Source organism: Hyaena hyaena, unplaced genomic scaffold, assembly GCF_003009895.1.
Source record: "Hyaena hyaena isolate Hyena2069 unplaced genomic scaffold, ASM300989v1 scaffold_692, whole genome shotgun sequence".
In the NCBI taxonomy this organism is placed as follows: domain Eukaryota; kingdom Metazoa; phylum Chordata; class Mammalia; order Carnivora; family Hyaenidae; genus Hyaena; species Hyaena hyaena.
Window position 1 is genome coordinate 776,934 of NW_024081325.1, and position 16,139 is coordinate 793,072.

The following is a 16,139-nucleotide window of genomic DNA, read 5'->3' on the forward strand; positions in this document are numbered from 1 at the left end:
GCAAATATGTTTATTTTAGTGAACTCATTTAAAATGACATATAATATTTAAAAACTATAATTAAGTGAAACAATAAAAACAATAATATGTATAATCTTACCAGGTGAAGATAAGGCATAGTAATGTAGATATTAAAATCAAAACTTGATTAAACATTGCAGACTGTGTACGCTGAATGGCTCTGTGCAAATCATTCTAAAATAAAACCAAAAAAAGCATATTTTAATTTTGAAAATACTAAATATCCATGAATATCACTGCATTTATTACTACCTATTATATTTTAACTGTCTTGTGCACACTCGATACATATACTTTAAATGGATATAGCAGCCTATTTTCATTTTTGCCTAAGTCTAAATATACTTGACCTTAGCATTCTTATGACAAAAATAATACTTTGGGGGATCACCAAAATACCAAATTTCAGTTACTCACTTTACCAACATCTATAGAGATGTTACGCTAACTCCCCAAACCCTCCGTGATAATAAGCATGATCTCTTATGGAAAATTCTAACTTTAAAAGATCAGAAAACAATATATTCAATTTAGGGGAAAGTAATAAGTAGGTCAAGCTACAATCACATCTCATTCTCTGAATCACGAAAAATGACATGAAATATGCCAGGCAATCTATCATAAAAATCAAAAGCTAAATAGCCAATGAACACATTTTTTTAAGTTTAATTTCATCAATATAAAGGTGAATTCAAGATACTTTTTAATCTTTCCAATTAAAAGACATGAAAAAATATAAACCCAGTGTTGTTTAAGATGCAAAATATGGGCACTCACATATGATACTGCCTATGTACATTGTTATAAAATGTCTTGAAGGTGATTTAGTAACATAGGTCACAGCCCTGTCCTTTCTATTTCATGAATTCATTCATTAATTTAATGAGTATTTACTCAATCACATAATTTCTAAGACTTGACCACATGAAAATAATCGGAGATAAAAATCAATATTTATGTATGTTCACCTTTATAATAAATTTCTAATACTATATGAAATAACAAATGCTCATTACTATTAAAATAACTAAAATATGAAATACAAAATGATTAATTGATCAAAACTATATAATAGATATAGATGCAGCCATTAAAAATGATTTGAAAAGGGGCGCCTGGGTGGCTCAGTTGGTTAAGCATCTGACTTCGGCTCAGGTCTTGATCTCCTGGTTCGTGAGTTCCAGTCCCGCGTTGGGCTCTGTGCTGACAACTCATTAGCCTGGAGCCTGCCTCAGATTCTCTGTCTCCATCTCTCTCTGCCCCTCCCCTTCTCATGCTCTGTCTCTCTCTCAAAACTAAATTAAGCATTAGAAAAAAATTTTAATGATTTGAAAAAATATTTAATGATACAGGAAATTGAGCATTATAAAAACAAAATTCAAAGTGCTCCTGGGTGGCTCTGAGCGCCCAACTTGGGCTCGGGTCATGATCTCACAGTTCATGAGCTCAAGCTCTTCACTGGGCTCTGTGACAGCTCAGAGCCTGGAGCTTGCCTTGGCTTCTGTGTCTCCTCCTCTCTCTGCCCCTCTCCCACTCACTCTCTGTCTCTCAAAAATAAACATTAAAAAAAAAATTGTTTTAATTCAATAATAATATTGAACATACAATTTCATATATGATAGGTGTACATATTTTTCCATAGAAAATATTAGTATATAAAGTCCAATAGATTTATAGGTTTTCATAATTTACTTTATAGTTTTCTGTTCATCTCAAAAATTTTATAACAAACTTTTAACCATCTTAAAGTTGTTATTGCTTGAAATAAATCAATTCACTAATATAAAATCTCAATGAGCCATTATTTTATCTTCTTCTACCACATATTTTAACCAAAACTGTCACGAAAACAAAAAACTAAGTTGGCTACAATTTCACCTCTTATCCCTTACTTTCTTCTTGACAGAAGGGTTAATGAGCAGAAAACATAAAAATTTAGCAACCAGTGAAAGAAGCAAAATACAGAAGTACAATGGAAAATGAATCCTAATTTAATATTATAAAGTACTACTTTTGCTCTCAGTGATTGACTAATGATTCCTCCCTTGGTTAGGTTATTTTTTTCCACCAACTAATAACACAAATTAGTATAATAAGATTTATTATTTCATGGTGTATTTTTTTCATTAGCAATTTAGGCAAAATATGTTTAGTGAAAAAGTGTGTTTTTGGTTTTTTGTTTTTTTTGGGGGGGGGACAGTGAAGACAGTCCAATGTTTATTCAAACCACTGCACAGGCCACATTCCCCTTTTGTTTGGTGTTATATCTTCATGAGATTCCAGTGGTTACTCAATGTTTGGAAACATTCATTTGGTTGAGGATACTCAAATGTTATTCCAAATATTCCTTTGGCTAAAACTTCATGTTCATTTCTTTTTGAAAACATTTAAAATAAAACAAGTCTGCTTCAGAACAAATTTAATTTCAATGTAGTAAAATTAACAATATTGAACCCTTACTATGTTTATACCAGATACAATATTTTATATTTATATACACACAAACATATATATGTTTATACATATATGTAATCTCATCTAATTCTCACTGCAAGTCTGTAATGTAAGTACCTTTGTTCTCTTCTGAAGATGAAGAAAGTTAAATCATTTGTCTATCATCTCAGAGTGGTTGGCACATAGTAGACTCATATTAGCATTTACAGAATTAATGACTAAAGAGAAAATGTCTCCCAGCTCACTTATTCGTACTGAAGACTATAGCAAACATATTTTGCTCATAGTTATAAACCAATCCTTCCAAACAGGGTCAGCCTTCAGCAAAATCCAACTGTGGCCCAGCTCTGAGTTCTACATCTCTTACTTCTCCTACTGTTTTTCCCTCCTAATATCCCACTCACATCCCAACCCAATAAAATCTAAAAGGATGACTTTAAATGAGGGTTTCCAGCTTCAATACAGAACCTCACAAAATCTCACATATTTTTATGAAATGTGAGACAACCTACAGTTAAGAGCAGTCTGACATCTGGGACTCCTGGGTGACCCAGACAGTTAAGCGTCTGACTCGTGATTTTTCCTCAGATCATGATCTCATGGTTCATGAGATCGAGCTTCGTGTCACGCTCTGCGCTAACAGGGCAGAGCCTGCTTGGGATTCTCTCTCTCCTTCTCTCTCTTACCCTCCCCCTGCTTGTTCTCTCTCTCTCTCTCTCTCTCTCTCTCATTCTCTCTCTCTCTTTCTCTCTCTCAAAAAATAAATAAACATTAAAAAAAGCACAGACTGGCATCACCTCCTAAATCCTTAAAACCAGTCTCCCATTATATACCAACAGATTGCCTGGGAAAGTTATTTTTCTTCAGAGGGTTAGCTAATTTGTTGTCCAAACAGCAAGTAGCTTTGGTTTGGCAATATTTAGAAAATCTGAACGTTTTTTGTTTACCAGTTCATAGGACCTTACAAAGATGGTGACTTGCCAATATGGGCATTTAAAAAGTTGTCATTCTGAATTAGGATACAAACAAATTTATGGTCTATTAGCTTCAATGTTAATACAACATATCACTTTAATTATTTGACAATATTTTACCAAAACTTTTCCATGTTTATAAACATTTAAATGGAACTATTTCCTAAAATATAAATTAACTTAAAAAAAGGTTAAAATAAAACATTTAGAAATTTAGTTATACCTGAATAAATCACAATAGTATGAGATTCTATTATAGGGAGGAAGAATGAGGATGTACACGACCAAGACCTCAAATCATCTCTCTCTGCTTAGTCTGAGCATCGAAAGGATGTAAGAAATAATGGAGGGTTGAAAACGGTTTTGTATTTGCACTTCACTGTCATACTTACAATCATATTTTCCAAGGCATGTTTGGCAAGCCAACAGTTTAGAAAGACCGGGACAAATAGATTCCTTAAGGAGGGCCAGAAGATCTGAAAAACAAACCAGACTAAACTTTTATCTCAAAACAAAAATCATAGCCAGCAGATTGAAAAGAAATGTAAAACAGGAAAAAAGTGATTAAGGGCCATATAATTTTTTTATTTTTTAATGTAGTTTATTGTCAAGTTGGTTTCCATACAACACCCAGTGCTCATCCCAACAAGTGCCCTCTTTCATGCCCATCAGCCATTTTCCCCTCTCCCCCACGCCCCATCAACCCTCAGTTTGTTCTCAGTATTTAAGAGTCTCTGTGGTTTGCCTCCCTCCCTCTCCTTAATGATTTTTTCCCCTTCCCCTCCCCCTATGGCCATCTGTTAAGTTTCTCCTGTTCCACATATGAGTGAAAACATATGATATCTGTCTTTCCCTGCCTGAGTTATTTCACTTAGCAGGTCATATAATTTTTTAAAACTTGACAAATACTTTAAACTCATTAATGAAATGCGAGGAAAAGATATGACCTTTTCATTTATCATCTAAGTTTTACTTAGGGAAAAATTCTTTGGGAATTATTGTAAAAGCAAAAAGGAAATAATAAGCTCCCACTGAATGTCAGCTACAACTATGGTAATTCTATCATTAAATCTTCCAGTTTGACAGTTTATAACAGACATCACCTCTCTCTTCCCCACAACTTGAGGGGGAAAGTATGAGTAAGGAGAGAAAGTTTTCCCCTTGCACAACACTACCACTTACTCTCTTCAGATTCAAACATTTTAAGTGACATTGGGAACCATATTCAATTGGATTATAGTTAGCCTGTCATTTAATCTAGCTCCATTTGTTCCTCTAGATAAATCACTAAAAGTAAGATAATTATCAGAACTAAGCAACTGCTTTCAGTTATATTTGCTTATTTTCATAATTTTCTAAATAAAACTCAAATAAAGTGTTGGAAAGCATATTTCCAACAAACATTATCATAACTCTATGAAATGGAGACGAAAACACAGCTTTGCAATGGGAAAGTGCTAGTTACATGTTTATGGGACTGAAATTGAGCAGGATCATCGTAGAATTGTCACTTCACAGAATTTGATAAAGAAGCAAAAATTGCTAGCTGTCTGGCTATCGGCAATTTTCTTATTAATGAGAGAACTGAACTTAGTAAAGAATTGTGTTTAAGCTAGAAATAAATATATTCTCAGTATAAGAAACTTTTATAAATACTAGGTGTTTATTGTGTAGTTGACACACAATGTTATATGAGTTTCAGGTATACAACTTAGTGATTTGACAAGTTTATACATTAAGCTATGTTTGTCTTTAAGTATAGTTACCATCTGTCCTGTTAGATCACTATTGCAGTATCATTGATTCCATTTCTGATGCTGTGCCTTTTATTCCCATGACTTATTCATTCATTCCATAACTGGAAGCCTGTATCCCACTCCCCTTCATCCAATTTGCCCAGCCATTCCCCTCCCCTCTGGCAACCATCAGTTCTCTATATTTATAGGTCTCATTTTGCTTTTTGTTAGTTTCTTTTTTTTAAGTCCACAATACACACAAGAAATAGAGTGATTAATTTCTATTCTGTCTAGATAATATCGACACCTGTTTAAATGGCACATCTAGAGCATATATGTCTAAAAAGTGTTTTATTTTGCTATTGCACTAAATCTCATTAGTTTTCATTTAATTTCACAATCCAGTTATCCAACTGATTTTACTATTTATTTTTAATACCATGATTCTAACAAAAGCCCAAAATCATTTATCGGAGCTAATATATATTAGTATTTAGATTTAAAAACTTAAGTCCAATCACCAAATTACTTATTCTAAAGATGCTTTTCGGACTTACTGAGATAATGAAGGGAACCGCATTAATTATTTCCAAGATGAAGGGTATTCGTAAAATCTGTTCCCAGATGTTTCCCTTCCAAGAAAGAATAAATAAAAATGAAAGTCAATTATACTGAATCCCATTAAAGGAGGAAAAAGGCAGCACTCAGAATTTCTCTAGCAAGGATGCTTACATTAACAGAATACCAACTCATTTTACAAAGATATAGCAATGACTTTTAAAGAATATTTTTATAAGTGTAACTGTACTCTCTCAATTTTGAGGTAAGTTTAAGAAGTAAAGCAAACACTTATAGTAATTCTTGAATATTGTATACAACACATTTTGATCATAGAATATTTCATGGAAGAAAGGTTACTAGTAAAAATACAACAAATATCAAGAAACCTACAGAATCAGTAAAAAAATGTTTCAATCTTAATGTTTTTATTATATGAATTACATTCAAAAACTGTAAAGCATATTAAATAGTTTATAAACACATACACTTGTTAATGTTTATTGGTATTAACAATGGTTTTATATTAATAAAACTTAAGGGCTTTTTCAATCACCTAGATTCTAATCTCCTGACCCACATAGTACAGTAATATTAATCAAAACTGGCAACATAATTTGTGGGGTCTAGTGCACAATGAAAATTCAGGGTCTTTTATTAACACTTTATTAATAATTTCTAGAAGGTGACATAGAATATTAAAATAAGAGCAGGCCCTTCTAAATGTATAGCACTGTGCAAATGCACATATTACACACCCACAAACTTGACTCTGATATAAACAGGTTAATCACTGACTCTTTCTCAAATGGTGTCCAGTGAAAAAGAACTCTGGGGGCGTCTGGGTGGCTCAGTTGGTTAAGCATCTGACTTAGGCTCAGGTCATGATCTCGCAGTTTGAGAGTTCGAGCCCTGTGTCAGGCTCTGTGCTGACAGCTCAGAGTCTGGAGTCTGCTTCAGATTCTGTGTCTCCCCTTTTCTCTGCCCCTGCCCTGCTCATTATCTGTCTCTCTCTGTCTCTCAATAATAAACAAATATGTTTTAAAAAATTTTTAAAGAAAAAAGAACTCTTAACTTTCTAAAGCAGTTTATTTCTTTGAAGAGATCTCTATATTAAAAACACAATTGGAAATCTGGGTCCCTGTAATTTTCAATTATTTTATAACACTGGCTTCAAAAGGGAGAGTCTTTCTTAATTATCCTTGAGGTCCCAAAGGCTTAAACAACAGTGATATAAAATACTTCTACATCACAATGCAAGGTTCTAGTTTGGCTAACGCCCGTGTCCTCAAATATTAGGTACTAAGTTTTACTGTTTCTCATTCATTACCAACTCCAGGCTATATAAAAAGTGGTAGAGGAAGCAGGTAGAAGAAATGGGAGCCATGAGAAGCCCTCCATACAGAAAGGTTAGTGGTGCTAGGGAGCTTCTCTCATTACTTCAAGCTAAGTGAGAAGGGCTCAAGAGAGGTACTTAAAGAGCTTGACTCACACATAGAGATTATATTTGGCTAATGCCTAAAACATCTAAATATGAAGAGAGAACAGTGCAACAAGAAAGAGGGCTGAAATGAGAGCAAGTCACAATTATGCCAATTCTAAAACAAAAGTACTTGTTTTCTGGGAACCAGACATGGACCCTAAGGAATAAAGCCTATGGCTATTTTAAAGGAGTTTACATTCAGGAAGGCTGTGTACTTGAATGGGAAGCAAGACCTCAACAGATGGCGATCTCAGGAGTTTAGTCCAGCCAGAGGCACTAAGGCATCCAAGGCAGCCAAAGGCCTAAGGAAGACCACAAGAACCCTACTTTTTTTTTTCTGACATGCAGGACAACCCAAAGTCAGACTATACTTGTGCCAGTCAGGCACCTTCATCCCAGAGGCTGACTTTGCCCACTTCCTGTGCCTCCTCAGTCCTGGAGAACCAGAATCAGCAGCATCAAATAGGAGAGGAAGTGAAAACAGCAGACAACCTCTACAATGATTCCCTGTCCCACGCAGGTCTGAGCCAAGGATTAGATGAAGCCTTAACATGGATGATAATTTTAATGTTTATATATATTGACCATAACTTCTTAAATACTAAAACTGAAATTTGCCTTGTGATTGAAGAGACTGGAAAACTCTGAGACCTGTCTGAGATATCATCTGATCTGCATGGATCAGGTGAATGGGTGGATTTCAAAAAGTGTAGGAAGACTAGAGCTCTTCCCTACTTTCAATGAGTCAGACACGTTTAATAAACCAGTTATAACTGATTTTAATTATGTCAAGATTGTATATGTGTGTTATGTTTGTGTGCAGGTTAATATCACCATTTCACTCATCAGTCTTTTCATGGCTCAGTTTCCAGAATGCTGAACATTTGGTTTATTGTGTCCTTGGTGTATTTTTACTGCTGATTATATATCTCTCTTCAGTGTCAATGACTGTTCACAGGGAAAGTGAATGATGTGATCAACAAAAGGAAGAGTCTGAAAACAGTTACCACTGGTGATATGGAAAGTTATGTCTATTAAGGCACAGCAAGATTATATAGGTTCTCGTATCTGTGAGAGATTCTTTGGAAAAACCTAGTTCATAGTAAACAAAAACCTTTTTCTTTTAAAGAGTCATTCCTTTTTTTTTTTAATGTTTATTTAGGAGAGAGAGAGCAAGCATGCTCACACATGAGTAGGGGAGGAGCAGATAGAGAGGGAGATTAAGGACCCAGAGGAAGCTCCGCATGGACAGCAGAGAACCCCACAAAGGGCTCGAACTCAGAAACTGTGAGATCATGACCTGAGCCGAAGTCAGGTGCTTAACCCACTGAGCCACCCAAGTGCCCCAGCAAAAACCTTTTCTATCTCTGATGGCTTCCTTCATTTCCATTTGTAATACTTCAGTTTTATTTTATGATTTTTTCTCAATTAAAAAAGTCTCATAACTGGTGCTTGACTTAAGTTAATTTCCAATTTATCTTCTATATTGAAGCCAAAAGACTCATTCTAAAATGTCATTGCCAAGACAATAACAACCAAACTATCCTTATATTATATGAAAGTTCATAATCTGGACTCTGGTTAGTAGTCTGGTTTGAACCTACTATACTCTTATTTCCATGTTGAATTTAGCCACAGATTCATCCACACTGAATTTTAGGCGATTCTCTGAACATGGTAGACTATGTCATAGTTTTATAACTTTGCTCATACTTCTCCCTCTGCTTGGAATGCCCTACTCTCCATACCATTACCTCTACTCTCCTGACAAAGCTTTGTAACAGTTTAAAGAACTACTTGTTTTTATGCCCATTAGGGCTCAACAAGTAAGTTAATGAAGAAGTTAAACTGCCAAATATTTTACACATGCTCTTCCCCCTCTTGATATAATTGTGTAATTTTTTTTCTAGTTTATTTACTTTTTAGAAAGAGGGAGAGAAACAGAGAGCTAGCACTGAGACTGTATCCACTAGCGAGTGGGTTGAACAGAGAGAGAGCTCTGTGCTGGGCTTTATGCTGGCAGAAAAATGTGGGACTGTGGGACTCACACTCATAAACCATGAGATCTTAACCTGACCCATAGTCAAACAATTAATTGTCTGAGCCTCCCAGGCGCCCCTGTGTTATTGTTTTTAACTTAAGTATTTCTTTTTCTTTCTATTGGATCCAAATGGAAACACTTGAAAGGATTTTATTGTTCTAAGCCTACCTGAATATAGTTATACATTAGTTGTTTAACTTGTAAACCACAGAGTTCCAATGGAAAGTTTCTGCAGGAAAATATTTTAAGAGTACTTGGTTATATAACTATCTCAGGTAATTTCATCTATGTTTCAACTCCAACTTCTTTTCTTTTTTTTTTTTTTTAATGTTTATTTATTTTTGAGAGAGAGACAGAGACAGAGTGTAAGTGGGGGAAGGGCAGAGAGTGAGGGAGACAGAATCGGAAGCAGGCTCCAGGCTCTGAGCTGTCAGCACAAAACCCAACACTGGGCTCCAACTCACAAACTGTGAGATCATGACATGAGACAAAGTCAGATGCTTAACCGACTGAGCCACCGAGGCGCCCCTCAACTTCAACTTATTTTCAATAATAAACCAATCATTTTTAATGCTGTATCTCTAGCCCAGATCAATACTGTATATCTGAGATTCTGTTTCACCTCCATTACTTAATCCACTGCTTCATACAAAAGCCTCAATAGTACCTTGTGTGTAATACGTCTTGAAGTAAAATTTATGATTTTTGCCTTGATTGATCCCCCAGTAACACAAACCAAAAATCCTGGAGAAACTATTAACATCTTCCTTCCCCCAACTACCTAAATAACTGAGTTTGCCTACTTCTTATAACTCATTCCCTCTCTTTGACCTGGTAGAGGCTCTTGGTAGGTCTCCTTCCCTTCACTCTTGCCCCATTCTGATTCACCTACCAATTTACCTGGATTATTTTTCTAAAGGCACATCTAAAGTGCCATTCCGCTGAATGGCTAATTTCATGATCTAAAATTATACATTGAGGCAATAACCTCATTGCTAAAAATAAATGAATGTCTTTTTATTGTATTCACTAGATTTAATTCTAAGATCTCAGGTTTTCTCCTAACCTGAAAGATATATGAATAAATATCTCCCTTAAAATTAGCTAATCAAAAATAAATATAAAAAGTATTCCTAAGTTTCATTGAGTGTTAGGGAATCTAACTATGTGCCTGCATTATAAAAATCCACATCATAAAAACAATTACTGTGAAAATATATGTACTCATAGAATGACATTATGTAGAGACGCATAAAATAAAATCTAAAATGCCCTTCAAAATTATGTTAAATACTTATTTCAATTAATCTTATTTTCACAAAGGAGGTGACAGGCATGTCTTCTTCCAAAAGATAAATTATTTTTTTAATTTTAATTTTAAATTTTTTAATGTTTATTTATTTTTGTGAGAGAGACAGAGCACAAGTCGGGGCAGGGCAGAGAGAAAGGGAGACAGAATCCGAAGCAGGCTCCAGGTTCCAAGCTACTAGACAGAGCCCAACGCAGGGTTTGAACTCACGAACTGTGAGATCATGACCTAGGCCGAAGTCGGAAATCCCAAACGACTGAGCCACCAGCCATTCCTAATTTTATTTTTTTTAATTAGGTTCCATGGCCAATGTGGGGCTTCAACTCACAACCCTGAGATTAAGAGTTGTACACTTTACCAACTGAGCCAGCCAGGCAACACCCCCCACCCCGCAACAAACAGTAACTTCTTAAAAAAAGAAAAAAGAAATTTCTTAGGTAGCTTTCTTTACTTGTTCTAAGCATATAAAGCTGTGTTTCTTTTATTGATAGAATTCAGTAAAATATAAATAAACATTAATCCAACCATTCTACAATATTTGGTATGGACATCACTTTCCTTAATCAATAAAAATGCAGGAAAATGGGTAATTTTCTAAAATTTATCAGGCTTTTATTTTTATCATAAAGGAAAATGGAAGTTTGTAAACTATTTCTAGGTACCTCCAAAAGGCACTTAAAAATTATAAGATGTATAATAATTAAATTGTTAGTCCAGGGTATATACCAAGAGACTTTTTAAAAACACTTTCTTCAATATTAAAAATAAATACCTATATTTAAAATACATAACTAAAAGGGCTGTTATCTTCGCTCGATGAATTTAAAATAGTGTAGTAATCTTATGGTAGCCTTATTTTGTATTTCTAATAAACTGAACAATATTCAGATTTTCCATCTCCATGGTATCCTAAGCAGAGTCATCAGTATCTAGGAGTCCTTTCCTTTATCAAATCCTTTGTTCCTTGATAAAAAGAAGTCCATTGTGAGATTTGACAATCTCAAAACTGTTGCTTTTTATCAAGTGATTATAGAAAAAAGAACTGTAGATTTAAAAGAAGCCTTCTAGGTATGTTGGATTTTTGTTTCCAGAATTTTAGAAATTATGCTAGAGTTTGTTTTCCTTTCCTTATGATTTAATGAATGTGTATGCATAAATAGAGTTCTACTTTGAAAGCAGTTGATAAAGACATAGAGGGTATTTATGGTAACAGAAGAAAAAGAACTTTACTGCTGGGCGATCCTGGAGCTGTTCTGCCAAGTAGATATCAGCATGAATGGAATGATGTTTAACCACAGACCTGCACTGCTGTAGGATAGAGGACAAAATAAGGTGATGTCAGGGACTTTTAAAATTATCCACTGACCTCAACATATACTTTAAAGGACTTTTGCTTATTTTGCCTTTGCTCATTATTTTTTTCAAAAACTGCAGGCTCCATAATAGTTTAAAGTATTTTAATTGTTAAAGATTAAGTCGTGCTTATTTTAGAATGCTTAATTTCAAGATTTATAAAGTGCTTACAAAATACTATATTGTCTATTTTTAAATTTTGTATGTACACATGTGTATTATCTAAAAATATTCACATTAACTGCATATATAGAAGTAAACAAATTTAAGAAAATAAATACTGATTTGCTATTAATAGATATTTGAGAACATATTGTATCCCAGAACAATATTAGGAATATGTACCAGTCTAATGTAATATCTATTTCTGCATACCTGTCTATAATTTTTCTAAAAATCTAATTTGAGAAGAGGAGCTCATTTGAGATTCTACTATCCAAATTTGCCTTAGTTATAGGCCATAAATAGCTACCAATGACTTAATTTATTCATTCCAAATATTTTATCCAACAGCCTGTTGGAGGGGTAATAAGAGTCTAAGTTTGACTGAACTTATGAGAGGAAAAAGAAGGTAGTTAATAGCAACCTATCCTTCCAATTTCACATAACTCTTTTTATCCTTTGTTTCCTTTGAAACACACAAAATTCAACTACCACTCACCTCTCCACCATCTAAGCCATTAGTATTTATGAAGGTCGGAAGGGAAATATTATATATCATCTAGCTCTTATAATGCCACTAGGTCTCATAATGCTTTGCTCTCATTTTATAAATGGCAGAAATTAATTAATTACAAGTGTCAACATCAAATGAATACAATGGAAAATTATCTTGAATCTGTGTTTTTTAAATGACTTTTTAAATTAGGGCTAAGAGTTTCAGTAAGCACCAAAGTTAACTTCATATTACTGTTTGGCTAGAATTTAGAGCAAATACATTCACAAATGTAGATTAATATTTTAGCCAGTTATGTATCCGTACACACTCTAGAACTAGTGGAAGAGGTTTAATTCATTTACCAAAAACACCCATGTGCCTAAATTTTTAGCATGTCATTTTTTGTATATTACATTCAACTTTCATCATGTACTTGAATATTGTTACTTCAAAGAAAAATCTTGAATATTAATTCACTTGATCTGTATTTTGTTCTTCTAGGTATACAAAATCCAGATTTGTCAATCAGTATATGTTTATAGAGCACCTATTTTGACAAAGAGATATATTTATAAGCGAATAAAACATCTTCAACATCTTAATATAAACAATTCATCATTGAGTGAGTAATTAGGTGATTTAAGGATGAGTGACTACCTATATGTAAGGTCTTTTAGCTTCCCTTCTCTAACGTCAAAATATTCTTTCATGCATCATTTTCCATATTCTGTGCTCTCAGAAAAGAATGGAATGTATCCAAATGGAATGAATCAGTAGACCTCAGGTTCCTAATCCAGCTTATTCTTACTTTGTATAAAACTTGCTTTGTCTATTACTTTTTTCTGGTCGCCTCTACCTACTTTCTATAAATGATGCAGATTTTTTCCATCATTGGCAATCTTCTATGCCTCATTTGACCACTTTTAGTGAGCTCCTAACCCAGTCAATCAACATTCCTCACTTAACGCTTTTTACCTTCAATTGTACACTACTAAAATTTTTTCTTACAGGTGAATAGCAAATGATTTTCTAAACTGTAAATCCAATGACCTTTTCTCAAGCTTCTTACTAAACTTGTAATTCCAATGCTTTCAGACACTTTTCTTCCTTAGAATTTCAAACATCCAATTTTTTCTCACAAATACTAAATCAACCCATCTATATTTTTTGAAAAGCCCACATTCTTTTCTTTCTATACTTTCTAACTCACCAATCTCACCTCATTAGATATTAGCATTATTTTCTTTAGATGGAGTTAAGGATAATTTTTTTAATAAAGCCACAGGAAAAGGTAAGTTTGTAAAGATTTCTTGCTCCAAGTTTAGGATTAAAAGGATTATCTTCAAATCCTTACGTCTTAAAAGTGAGAAAGCAGTTGATATGCTAGATACGAGTTCCCCCACAAATAACTTTTAGTAGGGCATTTGTTGATATAGTACATGTAGAAATGTGAACTGAAGGTTAGTGATGAGTATGACAGCCATTCTGAAGTCTTTCTGCCCTTCTTGTCTATGTCTCTGTCTTCCCTGATTACTCTGTTCTTCTTCCAACAACCACAATGTAAGCATCTCCATCCAATGAGTCTTGGCTTCTCCCTCGTTATTATCCCATACTTAATAAACTTGTATACTTCCTCCACTATCTCTGTGAAAATGACTTCCACATCTTAATTCTCTGTGTTCCAGATTCTCATTTTTAGTTGTCTGCATGCCCTGACTACCTATTTGTCCATAAGCATCTCAAATGCATTATTTCCAAAACTATTAAGATTATTCCATCTATCTTGACCCCACTCTGATTTCTTTCTTGATATAATTTTCTTAGTTTTACTACCATGTTCCAAGTCATTTGAATTTAGAAAATATTAGTGATATGTGACTTTACCTTTTCCCACTTTTTCAACCAAACAGATGATGATTTCTTTAGTTTCTACCTTTATATTTCATCTTACATCAACTCTGTCTATTCCTTTCACCCAGCTAAAACCTCACTCCCAGTTTTCCTTTCTGCAGTTGTGTCTTAATTGAGCACATGGCCTTAGTGTGATGTCTCTCTGACCTGTGCTGCACAGATGTTCTGAACTAATACTCCTAAAACTTAATTACAATAATAGAACTCTCATGCTCAACATCCTTCATCAAATTCCCATTATATGTTGCCATACAAGGCCCTCACAATATTGTGCCAAATTTTCCCAACCAGTATTTTCCCAAATGCCCCAAAATTCTTCCCAAACTTAAATATTCATTCTTCTTCCAATTTTATATGCACATTACTTCTTTTATACCTTTGTTAATTCTATAAATCCTTAGTGTCTTGCCTCTCCATCTTTCCTTATTGAACTCGTTGACTCACGGACTTTGCTTAAATCAGTCAAGTATTTTCACCCTATGATATGACATCTCTATACCACCATAAGGACTTCATTTGCACCTCACTGAAAGTACCTCATATGCTATTTTGTATTATTATTGTCTGCATAATTTTCTCCTACCTATCCCCCTTTCTAGATGGAAAGTCACTGAGAGAAGAACAATGAACAGTATAGAGCTCTTCATCAAATAATATTTGTTAAATTGTTTTAAGCAAACACAGCTTCACCAAAAATAAAGAGAATTCATTAACATAATTCCTAACAGACATATTTTTTCTCCCTCAATATTTTATACAGATGAGGAAAAGAGGTTAAGAACAATTAAAAGCCAAACCATTCTATTTGCTTGCCTCATATGAGCATGTATATAATAGGTAATTAGCCCACAGGAATTAGTGAAATATTTTCAAGCCACCAAGGAGAACATTACTATATAACCATGGATTTTTATCACATACTACAGAGGCCCCAAATAATTAGAAAGGTTTAAGAAGAACTTGCTTTATTCTCAAGGTACAAATTATAAACAGAGGCATACTGGTAAATGCTAGTAATGTGTTCTATCAGCAGAAAATTTCTAATTAAAATAACTTACCTTATAGCTGAGATAACCAAGTAGTATTGTTTCAAATAGACTTATCAATGCCACTGAAACCTGGAAAATAAACATACTTTAATGAGAAAATGCAAAAGAATTAAAATATATATACTCATGATTATAGTACTTTACTTATAAATATTTGCATATATGCATATGCATTTGTATAATATACAGATATAGGTGTAAGGAGGTAGTATGTGGCACTTTAACTTCCATATACACAGGAGAGGTTGCAGACTATCCCCAGCCACTATAAGCTTAGTATTACAATTTCTAATACTCCTCAGTAAATGCTTATTGTTTACTATCTCAAATATAAATGTGGAATTGGAAGGGTCAGACTAGCTGGAGCTTGGGTCATGATACATAAAGAATTGGTTCTTTTGTGTATGTTCCTAATATGCACAATCACACACAACTGCCCCAACCACAAACACCATCCTCTCCCAGCAACACTTCCACCACCTCTAGAACATCTACCAAAAATATTCCTTTCAGAAAAAGAAGGAATATAAGCTTTGAGTTGAATGATACTTTCTATCCTATCACCCACCTCAAGCAAAATGAAAGAGGAGCA

The 16,139-nt window shown here is 34.0% G+C and overlaps 1 protein-coding gene across 3 annotated transcripts in view; it reads right to left on the minus strand.

Moving 5' to 3' along the window:
- The window catches only part of KCNT2 (potassium sodium-activated channel subfamily T member 2), a 355,813-nt gene that overhangs the window by 222,615 nt on the left and 117,059 nt on the right, over nt 1-16,139 (minus strand). For all 3 annotated transcript variants that reach the window (XM_039217452.1, XM_039217450.1, XM_039217449.1), the window contains exons 5-8: nt 15,557-15,616; nt 5,743-5,817; nt 3,842-3,925; nt 101-195 (exon numbers count right to left, since the gene is read on the minus strand). In XM_039217452.1, coding sequence (XP_039073383.1) covers nt 101-195; nt 3,842-3,925; nt 5,743-5,817; nt 15,557-15,616 — 314 coding nt within the window. The remainder of the gene's footprint in view (nt 1-100; nt 196-3,841; nt 3,926-5,742; nt 5,818-15,556; nt 15,617-16,139) is intronic.